An 18,289-nucleotide genomic window follows, 5' to 3' on the forward strand; every position below is an offset into this window, starting at 1 on the left:
TTTTTATAGTAGAAATTTGGAAGCAGAAACTTTAATCAAATGTATTGCCTATGAACCTGATTTTTAATAATGATTGGATCAAGGCCTCCCATTTCTGCCCCAGATTTCACAGGTTTTTGATTATCTATATTTCTCTAAAGTACTTAATGGTAAAGGGATAGTCAGAGAGACTGAAATAAAGAAATTCAGTAGAAGGTTGGGGTTAAACTCATTGGTACAGGATGCCCCTACAGGTAGTATAAGATGAGCCCTGGCCTGATTCTTAGCATCAAAACAATTTAAAGTAGAATAAAACATTCTGTATCTCCTTTTCTTTTTTTGAGATTTATTTTTACCTTATATGTATGGGTATTTTGACAGCATGGGGCATCCGGTTCCCTTGGAAATAGAGTTAGAAACAACTATTGGTTCTCATGTGGGTGCTGGGAATTGAACCCAGATCCTCTGGAAGAGCAGTCAGTGCTCTTCACTACTGAGCCACCTCTTCGGATCCATGTCACTTTTTTTTTTTAGAGAAAGGTTAGGTAAGTGTGTAACACGAATAATAAAAGACCCTGAGACTGATATTGGGGTTCAGCCTAAAGATCAGGGAAGTAAAGCAGCCAGCCACTAACTCTTATGACTAGCTCAGGCTGAAAGGGCTGATCCACACACAAGCTCTTCACCAAGTCTCAATCTGCTGCCTCTCCTCAGTGTGGCTGGAGGACGAATACCTCATACTGGGACCTTGCTTCTGTCTCACATATACTTCTGTAATCTTGGGATTAAGGGTGTGAGCTATAATTTTCCTTTAGACTGATTCACTCTTGTGCAGATCTGGGTGGCCTTGGGCTTACAGATTCATCTACCTCTTAATCCTGAGTCCTACCTAGGATTAAAGATGTGTACCACCACCTCCTAGCTTCTGGTGGCTGGGATTAAAGGTGTGTATCACGACTGCCTGACCTCTATAGCTTGAGGCTGACTTTGCTTTTCTGAGTCCTCAGTCAAGCTTTAATAAATCATAAATAACATATCACTACATGAGTGACCACTTTTTAAATAAGTTTAGATATATTTAGAAATTATACTATAAAAAATTTAATTCCAAAAGCTAACTTCTTTGAGTTGGGTAAACTATTTAGTAAAACAATAATTCATAGTGGCTAAGCATAGGAACCAAAATACCTGAGTTTGGGCTTCGTTCTGGTTTTATCACTTTCTAACTGTACTGCTTAGCCTCTCTATAGCTAGCTTCTTCTTCTATAAAACATGGTTATGTGGTTATACCACCTATCTCCCAATACTATAGTGAGGATTCCAGGAGACGATGTCTGTAAAAGGCTTAACACAGTGCTTTGTAACAGTTATGCATCCAATAAGGGTTGGCTATTATAATGACACCTGCATAAAGGTTATAGTTAATGCCCAGATATTCTGGTTTACATTGGTGGCATCCCTACAACTTTTTGCCAGTCCAAAAATATTTACATTTTCTGAAAACAAAACATTCGTGATTTCATTCGGTATGAATAAGATCATCTCTTAAAGAAAGAGGTGTTAGTTAGGGCTGGAGAGATGGCTCAGAGGTTAAGAGCACTGGCTGCACTTCCAGAGATCCTGAGTTCAATTCCTAGCAACCACATGGCCTTCTTCTGGCCCACAGGCATACTTGCAGTCAGAACACTGTATACATAATAAATAAACAGATCTTAGAAAGAAAGAAAGAAAGAAAGAAAGAAAGAAAGAAAGAAAGGTTAGAGTAGGACTGACACACCCACCCCACACTCTGGTCCTCATTTCCCTATGGAGCTCTGAGTCTTGATGAAGTCATTTACTTTCTTTGAACCTCATTTTTTTTTTTTTCTGTAAAATGAGGATAGATTTCTGCCTTGTCTCCTTCCCAAAGGATCAAATGGGCCAGTAGGCTTTGCTTGTTTGTTTGTTTAGCTGAATTGCAAGGGATTTTTTTTTTTTTGTTGTTGTTGTTAGTTTTGTTTTGATAGGGTCTTATTCAGTAGCCTAGGCTTAGGAATCACAGATATCCCCCCTACTTCAGCCTTCCAAGTACAATTATAAGCCATCTGGTCTGGCTCAAATGAACTTATAATTATTAAAGTATTTTCTGTTTAAAAATTATTTATTTTTATGTATGTGAGTGCTTTTCCTGTGTACCACATACATGTACTACCCACAGAGGCTAGAACAGGGTGTCATGTGGGTGCTGGGAATCAAACCCTGGTCCTCTGGAAGAGCACCCAGTACCCTTAACCACTGAGTCATTTCCCCAGCCCACATAAAAGTATTTTACAAATTATAAGGCACTTCAAAGGGCTGGGGGACTGAAGTTCACTGGTAGAGCAGTTGTCTATCATTCACAGGGCCCTGGGTTCCATTCCAAGCACTGCAAAAACAAACAAAAAACAAGCAAGCAAAAAAAAAAATGCAAAAATTAAGGTTATAATAACTATAACCAAAATGAATGATAAAGGTCATTTAATTTTCTAAGTTACTAACAGAAGATGAACCTGGGTAGTGACAGACAGGTAAGCAGGAAGGACTAAGAGGCCACCGGGGACTGTTCAAGTGCAGAAGATCCAAACACACAGCTAGTGGTGGTGCAAAGCTTTAATTCTAGCACTTGGAAGGCAGAGGCAGGGGGATTTCTGTGAGTTAAAGGCTAGCTTGGTCTACAGAGTGAATTCTAAGACAGCCAGAGCTATTATACAGAGAAACCCTGTCTTGCCCCCCCCAGGGGAAAATAAAGACAGATTCAACTCACTAGACCTAGGCCTGTTCTAATGTAAGTAAAAGTGCTTCTTATATTCTAAAACATCCTGGAAGCAATATCCCATAAGACCAACTGGCTCCCTCTCTTCCAAGTCCATGTTCAACAAGCAATTGTTATTACTTGTTATTAATTAGGTTTCCAAGGTAATCAGACACCAAAACAAGAGTCTGCTTATACAGAAGATGGGAAAATATTACTCAGCAGAGAAGATCTATGTAAAATTTTGGCTTAATCATTGGTGTCTTTTAAGTAGGATTATAGAATATTTGTTCTCTACAAACTGAGAAGTTCTAAAAAAAAAAAAAAAAAAAAAAAAAGACTGCCAAGTCCTTACATCACCATGTTGAGTCTTTTCATCACACTGAGCTTGCACACATAGTTACATAGTCTCTATATCAGCTAATAACTGCAACAGTTGCTTCTATTATAAGTTACTCATGGGAGGGAAGAGAAGAAACATTTGTTGAACATCTGTACTAGTCTTGACAAGAAGACTTCTCACAAACGTCTCTTTTCAATCTCACATCAGTCTTACAGCACACATTAGCTTTGTTTTATAGAAGAGGAAATTGAAGTTTAATGGAATTAAGTTGTGGGGCAGTGGGGGCAATACAAGTATGAAATTACTATATTAGATTAGAATGGAACTTTGATATAGTCCCAAAGCCATGAACATGATTTTATCTAGGGGAACAGATTTGAAATAACTTAGCATAACATGTTGAGTTTATCAGATATATAAATATAACTAACCAATGTGGCATTTTCTTTTGGTCAGCATCTAGACAGCACAAGCTGCCTCCCAACTCTTGTTCTTCTTTTCCTCAGCCTCCCAAACACTGAGATAAAAAGTATGCAACCACAGCAGGCTCAGATCCGTTTATAGTGAGGGTCTTAAGTAGCCCAGGCTGACCTCAAACTCACTTTATAACTGAGGCTGGCCTTGAACTCCTGATCTTCTTGCCTCCACCTCCCAACCATTAGGATTATAAGCCACCATGCCCAGCTAAGCCAATTCATTTTTAAAAGGCCTATTAAATTTGAATATGCCGGCCTTTAATTTTTTTTTAAATTTTAAACAGCAAATAAAGATAGGGTTTAGTTATGTAAACATATTCCAAGTAGACAAACCTGCAAAGTTTTCAAATTCAAATAATAAACCTAATTTTCTATGTACTTAAAAAGCACACAACTAAGTCCACTATATGGACAAAGTTTGAATATGAAAATTAATTCCATCACTACCCCTAAACCTTGCCCTGTTGGGGCAACCTGTTGGGGCTTGAGACTGGAGCATCAGGCTCCAGTTGCATAGCATTCATACGAGTCTGGAATGCTTCCTTGGGTTGGGGCAGAAAGGGAGATAAGCAGGGACCATCCAAAACGGCAACGAATCACACAGCTTTAAAGACATTATCTCGTTTGATTCCCACAACCCAATGAAAAGAGAACGCAGAACATTGATGACTATGTTAGGGGAGTCCTGGTTGGCAATTCCCCTATCGTTCAAGGTCTAGTCCACAATACTCTGGGACTAACAGATTCCAAACTTCAGGGCCTTGGAAAAAGAATGAACATTTTCCCCTTTGGCTTTCAGGGGCGGGGGTGTGTGGGTCTCTCTTCCTCATCTGAGGAACCAGCTGCCAGTGCAAAAAAGGTGGTGGTGGGGGGGTCGACCCCATACCAAGAACACCTTTGGTAGAAGGTATGGGCCTTCCTTCCAGGTTTGGGCCAGGCCTGTGCGTGCACCAGACACACGGTCCCTGTTGAGGCCCCAGCTAGCGTCACGGCGACAGTGGACAGGGTTCTCCTGAGGTCGGGTCGAGTCGGCCCTACTCAGGGGACTCGGATCACCTCCTGAGCCTCCCTCCCTTAGACCTCCTCCACAGAGGTCTAGCAGCGACCCAGAGTCTTCAGCTGGGGCGCGGTCCCCGCCCCCAGGGGACGAGGGCACGGGACCCCTTCCTTCCCCGGGGCCTGGCACCCCGCATCCGGGTCCGCGCGATCGGCGGCGGGACAGCGACAGTCCCTTCCGCCGGTCCGTCCGCCCTCCCGAGCCCCGGGTCCGGCCCAGGCCCGAGCGCGCTCCTCACCGGGTCCCAGCGCCTCCATGGCGGCGACGGGGGCCGCCTCGCTCCGGTCCCCGGCGCCTCCCGCTCCGGGCCCCGCCGCCGCCGCCGCCGCGTAACGCTTGCTCTCCGGAATATTGGCGCTGAAGCGGCGCCGCGAAGACGCGGGCGCTGGGCAGGGGGCGGCGGCGGCGCCCGGCCGGGGGACAGGGACCCGGCTCTCTCACGGCTCTTCCGGCCTCAGCGACAACAAAAACAATCCCGCCGCCGCCGCCGCCGCCGCCGCCAGCTGGAGCGGGAGCGGGAGCGGGAGCGGGAGGAGGCGCGCGCCCGCCGAGCGGGCGGGGAGGGGGCGCCGCGCGCGCGCACCCGGGGTCCTGGCCGGCCAAGGGGGCGTGCGCGGCCCCGCCACGCGCGGGGTTCAGCGGGCCGGCCGGGGGCAGGGGGCGGGGCGCGGGGGGGGACGGGCGCGCGCCCTGGGAGCCGAGCCCAGAGGACGCGGCGGGGGCGCGCCCGCCCGCCCGCCGCGCGATCCTCCTCAAGCAGCGACGGTCCTCAGAGCCGCTGGGTTCCAGTCCTTGCTGACTCTCAGGCAACAGTCCTCTTCGTCCGGAGTCTCACCTCAGGCACCTCCCCCGCACCACCCCAGATGGCCTCTTCGCCCTCACCCCTGGCTACCCCAGGCACAGCCGCCCTTCGTTCATTCCTTCACCCAGCACCGCCCACACGTCCCGTCACCTTCGCTCCCTGTGCAGGGAAAGCAGGTTCTGTTCTGGGTCCCGAGACTGATCAGCCTGACACCAAGTCTTCTCAGCAGCCCACTCCTAGGCAGCGTGTACCCCAGCAGGACCAGTGTCCTTAAGGTTTCCAGTTAGGACTTCCAGTAAAGACGGGACCACAGGGTATCTAGTCAACTGAATGGGGCAACGGCGGTCTACTTTAGTTTAAAAGGCACAACACCCTTGATCTTGTTTGCTAGGGCTGCCTTTGAGTACCCCAGATTATGTAGCTCAATACAATGGAAATATGTTTTCTCTCAGTTCTGGAGACTGAAATTCTGATAGGATCAAGGCATGGGTAGCAGTGGTTTTTCTCCTGAGATTTTGTTCTCCTTTGGTTGTAGATGTTTGTCTTCCTGTGTTATCACATGGCCTTGCCTTTTTATCATCTATTTTTAAATTTATTTTTATGTGAATACGTGTTTTGCCTACGTGTATGTATTTGTGCCTTGGGAGACTAGAAAATCGCATCAGATCCCCAGGAAATGGGATTACATAGTATAGACTGCGATAGGAATCGAACCTGGGGCCTCTGCAAAAGTAACAAGCACCCTTAACCACTAAGCTATCTCTACAGCCGCTACCCTCTTTTTATGACGAAGATGGCTCAGTGGGTAAAGGCACTTTAGAATCTGACAATCTGAGTTCAATCCCCAAGGCTGACTGGCATGGTGGAAGGAGATAATTGACTTTTGAAAGTTGTCTTCTGACCTCCACATGAGTGCCATGGATACACCCCATATAAATAAATAAATAAATAAATAAATAAATAAATAAATAAATGCTTTAAATATTGTTTTCGAAACAAAACCAGATCCTGAGTAGTTGAGCGCTTGGGGCATGAAGGCAAGAAGATGGAGAATTCAAGGCAAGCCTTTGCTACCAAAATCAAGGCCAGCCTGTGCTTTAAGAGGCATTGTTTCCAAAAATAAAACAAAAAACAAGTCAGATATTAACTTAAACAACAATGGGGGGAGCAGAATATTGGAGGAGAAAATAGTCACAAAATAAATGTGGGCTAGGGAAATTGCTCAGTCAATTAAAGTACTTGCTTTCTAAGCATGAGCTCAATCCAAGTTAAAAGAAGCAGCAGTAATAGGAAGCCAGGCATGATGGTCCACGCTTGTAATCCCAACACTGAGAAAGCAAAGACAGGCACATCCCTGTGCTCACTGGCAACTTGGAGAGTTCCAGGCCATTGAGAGAACAAACAAATAGGATAACTCCCGAGGAAGATGCTTGAGCTGCTACACACACACACACACACACACACAAATAAGAAAGACTGGTGAACAACTAAAAGGAAAAGGAAAAAGTAGCTAGAAGCTTGAGTTGTTTTGTTTGGGTTGGATTTTGTTGCTGTTTTGAGACAAGGTCTCAGGTGTCCCAGGCTGACCTAGAACTTGCTGTGTCATGGAGGATGACTTCAAACTAGTGATCCTTCTCCCTCTAGTTCTCAAGTGCTGATGTTACAGGCATTTTCATCATGCCCAGCATGAAGCTCGGGTTTTATTGTTTTTTTAAAAAAACTTTTCTTTTTAATTATGGGGATATGAATGTGTTTGAGTGTGGGTTTGTGTATGTGAATGTAGGGCACAGAAACCAGAAGAGTGCCCCTGGTTCTGCAGAGCTAGAGTGTTTCAGGATAGTTAACTATGCACAGATGTGTTGCATTTCTTTAACTATGTAAAATGTATTGCTGTTTTACCTTGTCTGCCTGAGGTACCTGTTGGTCTAATAAAGAGCTGATTGGCCAACAGGAAAGGAGGATGTATAGGTGGGACTTCCCAGAAGAGGAGGAGTTTAGGTCTAGACACGGGGGAAGTAGGAAAGTAGGACATAGGAAAAAAAGGCAAAAAGCCCTGAGAGCAAAACATAGATGAATAGAAACGATTTAAATTAAAAGAGCTAGTGGGAAAGACTACACTAAGAACAAATATTCATAATTAATAATAAGTCTCTGTCTTTATTTGGGAGTTGGTTGGTAGCAAAACTCCAACTACACAAGAGTTAATTGACGAATACCAGTTCTGGGAACTGAACCTCAGTCCTCCAAAAGAATGTTTTGGGTTTTTTGTTTGTTTGTTTTTTGGCTTTTCCAAGACAGGGTTTCTCTGTGTAACCTTGTCTCCTAGAAATCACTCTGTAGATCTAGCTGGCCTCTAACTCAGATATCCACCTGCTCTATCCCCTGAGTGCTGGGATTAAAGGTGTGAGCCACTGCCTCCCCATTAAAACACACTCTTAATGCTTGAGTCATCTCTAGCAAACCTGGTAGCCGACTCCCTTCCCCACCTCACAGCATTTCTCATACAATTTGAGCAATATTGGTGGAGCCGGAGTTGAAGCTTAATTGGAGAGATCTTGTCTAGCATGCAGGAAGAAGTCCTGGGTTCAATCCCCAGCACTGCATAAACTGGACATGGTGGCATATACCAGAAATCCTAGCACTTAGGAAGTGGAGGCAGGAGGATTAGAAGTTCAAATTCATCTTCTGCTGCACAGTGAGTTAAAGGCTAGCCTGAGCTACATGAGACCCTGTCTCAAAACAAAACTATTTAAACAATGCTGGCCTGGTTTGAGGCAGACTTTCCCAGCCGTACCACCTAACAAAATCTCTCATCCTTGAGGTACCCTGACTATAGCTTGTTCTCTGCTTTGAAAAAAATAGTGTTATCATTAACTCAGAAACAGGAGCATTAAATGTGCAGTTCCAGTCAGGACTGCAGGGTTGCACCCCCTCAAATATCCCAACCCTGCCTTGCTGGCTACTGGATGATCTCCATTCCATCCGCAGACTCACTCCCTCTGAGGCACCCTTTACCCTCTTCCTACTGAAGTTCTGTAGTCACAGATACTCCTGGGCCTCAGTTCAGGAAGCCTACCCTCTGCTTCCTCCTGGGGCTGAGAAGCCATGCCTCAATACCACTTCCCCTTCAGATCTCTCTGCCATTGGCTGCTCACCCACATCCCTACACCCCACACACTTTAAGGAAGGGGATGAGTAGAGAATTTGCCTCTATTGCCAACACTTGAGGTTTGTTTTTTTGTTTGTTTGTTTGTTTGTTTGTTTGGTTTTTTTGGTTTTTTTTTTTTTCCTATTAAGTCCTCTTGTCCCCTGGCCATCACTCTAGGGCCTCCTTTGATGATGCAATCAACTTATCTCCAGGCCAGGCTCCTCACTGCTCTATAAATTCTTGAGGGCAGCCTTAAGCTTTATTCAGGTATTCCGATTTGTGTCTCTGTTTCCTAACAACCTTCCAGGTACCGAATGCCTTTAGGAGTGGAGCTTATGGGATGAAAGAATGGGTGAAAGAGTGAATGTGCAAATGGTGGAAGCTAGAAATAGTATAGTGTTGGAGTCAGATGAAATTCTCTGGGAAAAGTGCCATTGTCCCGGGTACAGATTTTTTTTTTTTTTTTTTTTTTTTTTTAATCAGATAGGTCTGGGCTCTAATTCTCATTCTATAACTTACTTACTAACTCTAAGTACCTTGGGCACATCCCCTCACTTGTGCAAGGCTATCTCAAAGAGCAAGTAGTACAATAAATAAAAGACCCAGAGACAGATATAGGGTTCAAGCTTCAAGCTGAAGATCAGAAAAGCAAAGCAGCCAGCCACCAGCTCTTAACCCTACCTATGCTCAGACCAAAGGGGCAATCCTCAAATTATTTCCAACTTCAGTACTCCTCTGATTCACACAGACTGCTATGCTCTTGTCAGTGTAACTAGAGACTAATCCTGAGACTGAACGCCTCTACCTTTTATACCTCTCAGATCCTGGGATTACAGGCATGAGCTCTGATTCACTCTCCAGTAGGGTTGTCTTGGACTCAGAGATCCACTGCCTTTCTCCTGAATCCTGGCATTAAAAGTGTGTTCCACCACCGCCTGATCTCTACAGCTCGAGGCTGCCTTTACTTTCTATATCCTCAGGCAAGGTTTGATAAATCATAAATAATATATCACCACAGAGCAACCTGAATCCTCTAAGCCCAATGTGAGTTCTTGTGTGTCTAGAATCGAGTGAGCACATGCCAAAAAGATGCTACTTTTTGTTCCTTGTCTTTCCTCAGCCAAAACCCATAATGCAGTCTCTCTGTTGAGCTGCTGAGATTGTCCCCTGAGAGATAATATGCTCAAGATCTCATCTCAGTGTAAGAGAGGAGAATAGAGCTCTCAGGGACTAACCACGTTTACACATCCTGTGCCCAAGCCACTCAAAGGTAAGTACTTGGCTCATCCATCTGGAGGAGAGAGCTAGGTACACAGACCGTGCTCAGTTAAGGTTAATGAAAGAAACTGAACTACTTGAACTTGTCAGTGCCATCCCAGAGGCTATGCCAAAGGGATTCTCACCAGTGGATGCTGAGCTCACTCAAAAGGTCAGACCCCAGGCACCAGTCTTCTTGAGGCTCTCCACCCTTGTGTCTGCTTCTGATCTGATCTGTTGATACTGACTCCACAATATCCCTTCCTGCTGGAATCTCTGAAAGCCCACTGCTTAAAAATCCAGAAGGAACTTCTTTGCAATTGATCAACTGTGGTAGGGAGGAATCTTGCTGTTCTTTAGCTGGGGAACCTCTTAAACAACTTTTTTAGTTTGTTTTTTGAGATAAAGTCTCTCTATGGCCCAGGCTGGCCTAGCTTCCACTTCCAGAGTGCTTTCAAACAAATACATCAAAAACTTAAGTAGAATGAAAGTGGTTTCATTCCAACTGACAGGTACAGGGATCCACATCATCCTGGCTAGTTTTTGTCAGGTGGGTGCAAACTTAAGTTGCCTGGGAAAAGGAAGCCTCAATTAAGAAAATGCCCCTATCAGATGGGCCTGTGGGCATGTCAAGGGTATTTTTTTAGTTAGTGATTAATATGGAAGGGTCCAGCCACTGTGGGCAGTGCTACCTATGAGTAGGCGATCCTGCATTGTATGAGAAAGCCACAGAGGTCAAGCCAGTAAGCAGCTTTCCTCTTATGGTTCCTGCCTCTGTTCCTGCCCCGACTTCCTCAGTGATCAACTGTGATCAGGATGTAGGAGCCAAATAAGTCCATCCATCCTGTGCCCAGCCACCTCCCACCAGGGAGCTCTTAGTCCAATGTTTATCACAGCAACAAGAATCCAGACTTGGATAAGCACTGAACACTAAGCGAGCTCTCCAAGAGTCACCTCAATGGAATGCTGTGCCACCTGCTCCTAGTCCACAGCAATTTTGCTCTTTTTTAAAGTCTTAAGTTAGATATAATTTCTTTAACAATTTACATTTATTTATTTATAATTTTGAAGCAGAGTCATTGACTTCAAGCTCTCCAGTTCAGCTAGAGGCTGGCTATTGAACTCCAGGGATCCTTCCATCTCTACCTCCTCAAGTGCCCAGCATTTTACATGGGTTCTGGGGATTAATTCTAGGTCTATATGCATGCCAGGAATACACTCTGCTGACTGAGCCATCCCCTTAGTTCATATCAATAACTTGTATGTGCTCTTTTACAGTTTCATACACTTGTTTTATGAAATGTAATATTTTCTTTCTTTTACAAGGATCTTTACAATAGTTCTAAAGTTTTATTCACTCCCTGTAGAGATTGTTTACTCTAGCTTTCTCTTAGGTGGTGATCTCCAGTTCATTTTGGATATGAAGGGACTCTAGTCAGCCTGAGCATGACAAACATGGCTCTGGCAAACTTTGCTAAAACCCATTAGATTACATTTCTAAAGCTAACCATCAAAGCCCATTCCCTTATTTGGTGAGTTTCTCTTCCTGAGGCTGACTACCAGGGTCCAGCTGTCAAAGTATTGACGTCCAGAAATCAAAAGGCACCTTTGGCTCACCTAATTAACCCATCCAATCAAAATTAAATATCCAATCAAAACCCAACACAGGATTTCCGCTTTTACCTTTATAAACTACCATTTGTCTAAGGGCCACATCTGTCTCCTTTCTATTCAGAGGCAGTCCCTTGTCCTCTCTAGGAGCAAAAACCCCTGACCCTTCTCCCTTGTTCTTTTCCCCTTCTCCCTAGTTCTCTATCTTCTGCCTGTGTCTCTTATTCCCAGCCCTTTGTCCCTCTGAGGCAAATAAGTCTCCTCTGTGCTGAGACTTGGTCTTGGGGTGTCTTGGACCAATCCCAGTCCCTTCAGGAGGCCTTACTGGCACACTTGGCCAGCTGATGATTCAGGATGAGGTGATGATTGTAATCATCCCAATAGTTATAGAAATAAAACTGAGTGCAGACTCAAGGACAGAAGTTTTAACTGCAAAGACAAGTGTTTGAGGAAAGGGGATCAGCACTGAATTCTGAGAAATCCAGACTGTCTGATGACAGAGGAAAAACCAGGTGCTTCCTGAGGTCTTGCAGGAGCTTGCTGTTTATGAGGATAGCATTGAGTTCTTCCAACACCTGTTTACTTCTGTATCTCTCTCTCTCTCTCTCTCTCTCTCTCTCTCTCTCTCTCTCTCTCTGTGTGTGCCTGCATACACCCACATGTGTGCATCCACGTGCAAGTACCATAGTGCATGCATGGGGCTCAAAAATCAGCTTGTGGAGCATTGGTGGTGCACACCTTTAATCCCAGCACTTGGGAGGCAGAAGCATGTGGATCTCTGTGAGTTCGAGGCCAGCCTGGTCTACAGAACTAGTTCCAGGACAGTCACCAAAGCTACAGAGAAACCCTGTCTCAGAAAGCACACACACACACACAAAAAAAAAGCATTTTAATATTATGTTATTTTTTAAACATTTTTTATGTTTAGATGTTTTTCCACATATATATCTGTGCAATATGTGCATGCTTAGTGCCAAGAAAGCCAGAGGAAGTTGTCAGATCCCCTGGAACTAGAGTAACAGGCATTTGTAAGCCACCATGTGGGTGCCTGGAATTGAACCCAGGTCCTTTGGAAGAGCAGCAGGTGTTCTGGACTGCTGAGTTGCCTCACTATCCCAGAGAAATGTTTTGTTTTGTTTTGTTGTTCATTTGTTTTTTTTTTTTTTTTTAAGAAATCTCTTCCTCAGCCAGGTGGTGGTGGCACACGACTTTAATCCCAGCACTTGGGAGGCAGAGGCAGGCGGATCTCTGTGACTTCGAGCCCAGCCTGGTCTACACAGCTACACAGAGAAGCCCTGTCTTGAAAAATCAAAAACAAACAAAGAAATCACTTCTTCATGGTTTAATTATACAGCCAAGGCTGGCTTCCACTCCTTATATAACTGACTCTGGCCTTAAATGTGATTGTCCTGTTCTTTTCAAGGCTTGGGATTACAGGTGTGTGTGTACCACCACATCTACCACCACATCTAGCAGAGAGCAAATCACTGATTAAAGTCAGCTGGCATATTCGTACACAGAGGCATGGCTTATTCTCTGGTGGGTTTTATGAATGGAATGGTCTCTCTAGGCTTTTTATTAGAAGACTTCCAATTGTGAGTTTGTGGACTTTCTCTTGGTTTAGTTAATTTCTCTGAGAAAGATCTTCAAGTCTCCAATGAGCTTCGCTGCTCATTGATGTGAAAAGGGAGGGGAAATAGTTTCCTTACCTAATACACACACCTAATCTTTTGAGTATGGTTCAAAATATGGTTGTAAGGAACAATAAAGCTGTGCACAGAAATGCAAGGAATGAAGAAAATGAGAGACAAAGCCAGAGAGGATGGGTAGGCAGATAATAAGGGTGTTGTAGACCATTTAGAAATTTGGATTTTTTTCTCTGCATCATTGAGATCATTTAAACAGAAACAAACACCTCATTTGCTCTTTGAAAGGATCAAACTAGGTACTGAGAGTGTGACTCAGTTGTCAGAATGTTTGCTCAAAGCTATAGGTTTGAGCTCCAGCGCTGCAAAAACCGGATGTGCTGGAGTGCATGCCTGCAATCCCAGCACTCAGGAGGTAGAGGCAGGAAGATCAGAAGTTCAAGGTCAGACAGGCCATGGTACACAGGCTTTTAATCCCAGCACTTTTGAGGCAGAGGCAGGCAGATCTCTGAGTTCAAGGCCAGTCTGGTCTACATAGTGAGTTCCAGGGCTACAGAGAGTTTTATAATATGTGTGTGTGTGTGTGTGTGTGTGTGTGTGTGTGTGTGTGTGTGTGTGTATGTTCGAGGTCATCCTTAATTATATATAATTAATTATATAGTTTATGACTAGACTGGGATTCATGAGACCCTATGGTGGTTTAATAAGGATCAGGAAAAACAGATAGGCTGAATAGATGTTTATTCAGGGAGAAATAACTTACAACAGAGAAAGATGAACACCAGCAGGTTCCTGGTCCCAAGGATGCCTCTGATTGCTCTCTGTTCCTGTCCAGCAAGCAAGAGAGCTTCCCCAGACCTAGTTCCCCCAGGTCATGCCCACCCCTGTCCCCACCCTTAATGGGCATGGTCAGTGCCACAGATGCAGATAGAGTGAATATCTTACTACAAGACCCTGTCTCAAAAATAAATAAAAAATTTAAAAAGTAGAGCATAAAGAATTGGCAAGATGTCTCAGCAGTTAAAAGAGCTTATTGCTCTTACAGAGGACCTGGGCTTGGGTCCCAGCACCCAAATCAGATGGTTCACAACTGCTTGTAACTTCATCATGGGATCTGATGCCCTCTGGCCTCCAAGGGGACTTACAGGCATGTAGCATACATAAACTCATCAGACACACACACACACACACACACACACACACACAAATAAGACTTAGTAATAGACAATGGAAATGGGCCAGAATATAATGGGTTGGCTAGTATTCCTTAAAGAAGATAGGTTAAGCTCCTAGCTCTTATTAGCACCAAAGAAATTTTTACTTGGAAATAGGATCTTTGTAGATACAGACAATTATTATGATATAGCATCTTTAGGATGGGTCCTAATCCAGTATGACTGACATCCTTACGAAAAGAAGAAATTTTCCAGGTGTGGTGGCACATACCTTTTATGCCAGCACCCAGGAAGCAGAGGCAGGTAGATATCTGTGCATTTGAGAATTACCTGGCCTATATAGTGAATACTGGGACAGGTAGAGTTACATAGTGAGACTCTGTCTCAAAAATAAAGAAAGAAAGAAAGAAAGAAAGTAATAAGAAAGAAGAGGAAAAGAACATGAATGAAGAGGAGGAGAAAAAAGGAGGGGAGGAGGAGAAGGAGAAGGAGGGGGGAAGAGGAGGAGATTTGGAAGCAGACCACACTGGCAAACACACAGACTATGAAGAGATATAGGGAGGCCAGTTGAAGGGCAAAGTGGTACATGCCTTTAATTCCATCACTGGAGATGCAGAGGCAGGCACACCTCTGTGTTGGAGGTCATCCTGGTCTACATATGGAGCTCCAGAGTCCTAATGCTACACAGTGAGACCCTGTCTCAAACAAACAAACGATACAGGGAGAACGACATGTACAGTCAAGTGTTGGAGTGATGCATCTACCTGCCAAAGAAATTCAAAGATTGTTGCCAAACCACTAGAAGCTAAGATAAGACCAGAAAAGCTAGCTAGCTCTCTAGTCATCAAAGGAAGTGTGGCCTGGTCAATACCTTGACTGTGGCCTGCCAGCAGTGTGAGATAGTACACTTCTGCTGCTTGTGAGATCCAGCTTGTTATGGCAGGTCTAGAAAATCAATATGGGGAGCAGAGACAAAAACAGGAAGATGAAGAAGCAGGGTCACGAGTGACCCAGGGGAATGAGCAATCGCGGTGCCTGGGTGAAGGGGTCTAACTGTAAGTCCCAGCAGTGGTTTTAATACAGAGCTAATAGAGTTTGATGGTGAGCTAAATTTGGCATGTGACAAAAAGGAGAGGCATTAAGAATGATTTCAAGATTTCAGTGCTGTTAGTGCTCCTGGTATCTGCCTCTCCTTGCCCAAGGGCTTTCCCAGAAGGATAAAAAAAACCACCCTAACTGTTCCGATCTTAGAACTGAACTGTCAGAGATTAAACTGCATTAAAAAAAAATGCTTTCTGGGATTAGTGTATAAATAGCACAGCTCCTGCCTCCCTCACGTGAGACAGTGATGTGTGAGAGAGCCCAGAACTGCCTCAAACGTGGCACCTTCCCAGTGCTGCAATTACAGGTGTGCTGGCACAGCCAGGCCTGTAAGTCCAGCTCCGGGGAATCTAATGTCATCTTCTGGCCTCTTCGGGCATTGCATGCATGTGCACAAACCCTCACCCAGACACATGCATGCACATCATTAAAAATAAAAATAAACAAAAGGCCAAATGGTGGTAGTGCACACCTATAATCACAGCACTCGGGAGGCAGTGACTGGTGGATCTCTGTGATATTCAGGTCAGCCTGGTCTACAAAATGAGTTCCAGGACAGCCACAGCTGTTACACAAGAAACCCTGTCTTGAAAAACCAAAATAAATAAATAAATAAATAAATAAAATTATTTGCAGCTAGACAAAAACTGAGAGAACTTATTTCAGGCAGACCTGCATTGTAAGGAATGCTAAAAGAAGTTCTAGAAACTGATGGAAATGATTCCAAATCAAAGTGTGGCCCTATAGAGAGAAGCAAAGAGCAGAATACATTGTAAGTATCTGAAGAAATACAAAATTATCTCTAAAGCTGGGGTGACATCTCAGTGGTAGAATTTCTAGCAAGTATGAGACTCTATACTCGAAACCTAGCACACACACACCCCACACAAACAGTAAATATTACCTGTACACATACACACACACACACACTGTTGATTGATAACTGTCTCCTCATAAGATAGCATGTAAGTTAGTAACCATCAATGTGTTTCTGAATAATGAATCTTTTTTGTCATTTTTTGGATTTCAGTTTCAAGCTATAAAAATGGAGATAATAAAAGTATTACCATATAGATTTGTTGTATAGGCTAAATGATGTATATGATGAATCTAGCCTAGTGCTTTACAGCCATTTTCAGGAACAGTAGCTGGGGGAGCTGGAGAGATGGCTCTGCAGTTAAGGTGCTGGCTGCTCTTCCAGAGGACCTGAGTTTCCAGAACCCACATGGCAGCTCACAACTGTCTGTAACTCTAGTTCTAGGGGATCTGATGCCTCTTTCTGGGCTCTGCTGGCACCAGGTCCAAAAGCAGTGCAGACACATATGCAGGCAAGACACTCATACAAAATAAAAAATAGTATCAGTGATTGAATGTGGAGGTGGGGTGAATCTGAGAATGCAACTCAGGGGTGGCTTGATTTGTCCAGCATGTATGAGGCCCTGAATTTGACCTTCAGTACTGCAAAAACAAACAAACAAACAAACAAAACAAAAACACAAAACAAGACAAAACAAAACAAAAAAACCAGTTGAATTCGATGCCACGTGATTTGAAAAGCTGGTTTTAACTGAGAATGGAGAATAGGCATTGACACAAAACAGTAACACCAAATCTCTCTGAAAGCTGACAACATCGTATTTATCACCTCTGTCCTTCCAGTATAACTAAGCACTGTTAAAATGATCTTGCCATGATAGACAAGCAAGAGCTTTTTAGCACATTTCCATCAGACTTCCTTGTAATATTCAGTGACAGAGAAATAGTTAAACCCTAGACTCACTAGTCTTTCAGCTTTCACTCTACCATCGCGTTTTATAGTTGTGATGGTGGCTGAGGGAGTTGGCTTTTCTTTTGCTCTTGCCACATGCCAATCAGTGACAAGAGAAGGAGTGGGCAATGAAAGGATGAAAGTACAGCTTAACTCTCTAATGACCACTAAAAGTCAGAAATGTAGAAAAAGTCCATCAGCATGTATTTAAAAATCACCCTAGCTGCATGCAAAGCTCAGGAAAAAAAGAAAAACACACGAAATAGCTTGAACACGATGACTGGTTTCTGGATATTATTATTATTATTCATAATCACCTAGTTTCTGAAGAATGTTGTTATCCACAACAACAGTCTGGGAACTGTTATGGGTCATCCTGTCCACAAAGAAAATTAATAACTAAAAGATGGAACTCATAGCAAAAAGAGAAAGACAGAGAAAACAAGAGCCTCTGCCAATAGATACAGATAACTCCCTGACTGGAAAGTACATTCTCCCAGCCGCTCAAGGACAAGGCTACTGAGCCTGCTGGTTCTTGAGAAAGAAAACCCCCTAACCTTGCAGGTGTGCTAAATTTCTGTAACCTAGGAAACCTTACTAACCATTCCAAATTTTTAACGATCTCATGACCTTGCTTTTAGGCCTAGTGAAAATAACAAGCTAGCTTTGAAACTGGCCTTGTTAGCTTTGATGTAAATCCTTTTATAAAAGCTATCTCAATTCTACCCTCCGTCCTCGGTCCTCTACCCCTGTGTGGCGTATGACTATGGACTTGGAATAAAAACTCCTCATGCTATTTGCATCAAGACCGTTTCTCATTGCATCAAGACCTCTTCTCGTGAGTGATTTGGGGTGTCGCCTTTCCTAAATGGGAGCATGAAGGTCTTTCTATTGCTTGAAATTTCTCAGATACTTCTAAACACACACACACTCAAACACATAGACTCACATCACAATGTTTTTTTAAAGATTTGATTCTGTAAAGCAGCAGCTTTTCCCTTTAACCCTCAGGTACACTTAGCATTCTCTAAACCATGTCATTTCTTATTTTTCTTCTAGGCATTTATTTATTTTCCACTTATTGCCTGTCACAAGAATGTAATTATTTTAAGAGCAGAGACATAGTCGGGGGTGTGGTGGTGCAAACCTTTAATCC

The 18,289-nt window shown here is 43.8% G+C and overlaps 1 protein-coding gene across 1 annotated transcript in view; it reads right to left on the bottom strand.

The window, feature by feature from the left end:
* Nucleotides 1-5,134, bottom strand: part of LOC127225358 (protein argonaute-4) — a 40,431-nt gene extending 35,297 nt beyond the window's left edge. The window contains exon 1 of the mRNA XM_051188797.1: nt 4,864-5,134. Coding sequence (XP_051044754.1) covers nt 4,864-4,882 — 19 coding nt within the window. The 5' untranslated portion in view covers nt 4,883-5,134. The remainder of the gene's footprint in view (nt 1-4,863) is intronic.
* Nucleotides 5,135-18,289: the final 13,155 nt, after the last annotated feature.

This window comes from Phodopus roborovskii, unplaced genomic scaffold, assembly GCF_943737965.1.
Source record: "Phodopus roborovskii unplaced genomic scaffold, PHOROB, whole genome shotgun sequence".
NCBI classification, from domain to species: domain Eukaryota; kingdom Metazoa; phylum Chordata; class Mammalia; order Rodentia; family Cricetidae; genus Phodopus; species Phodopus roborovskii.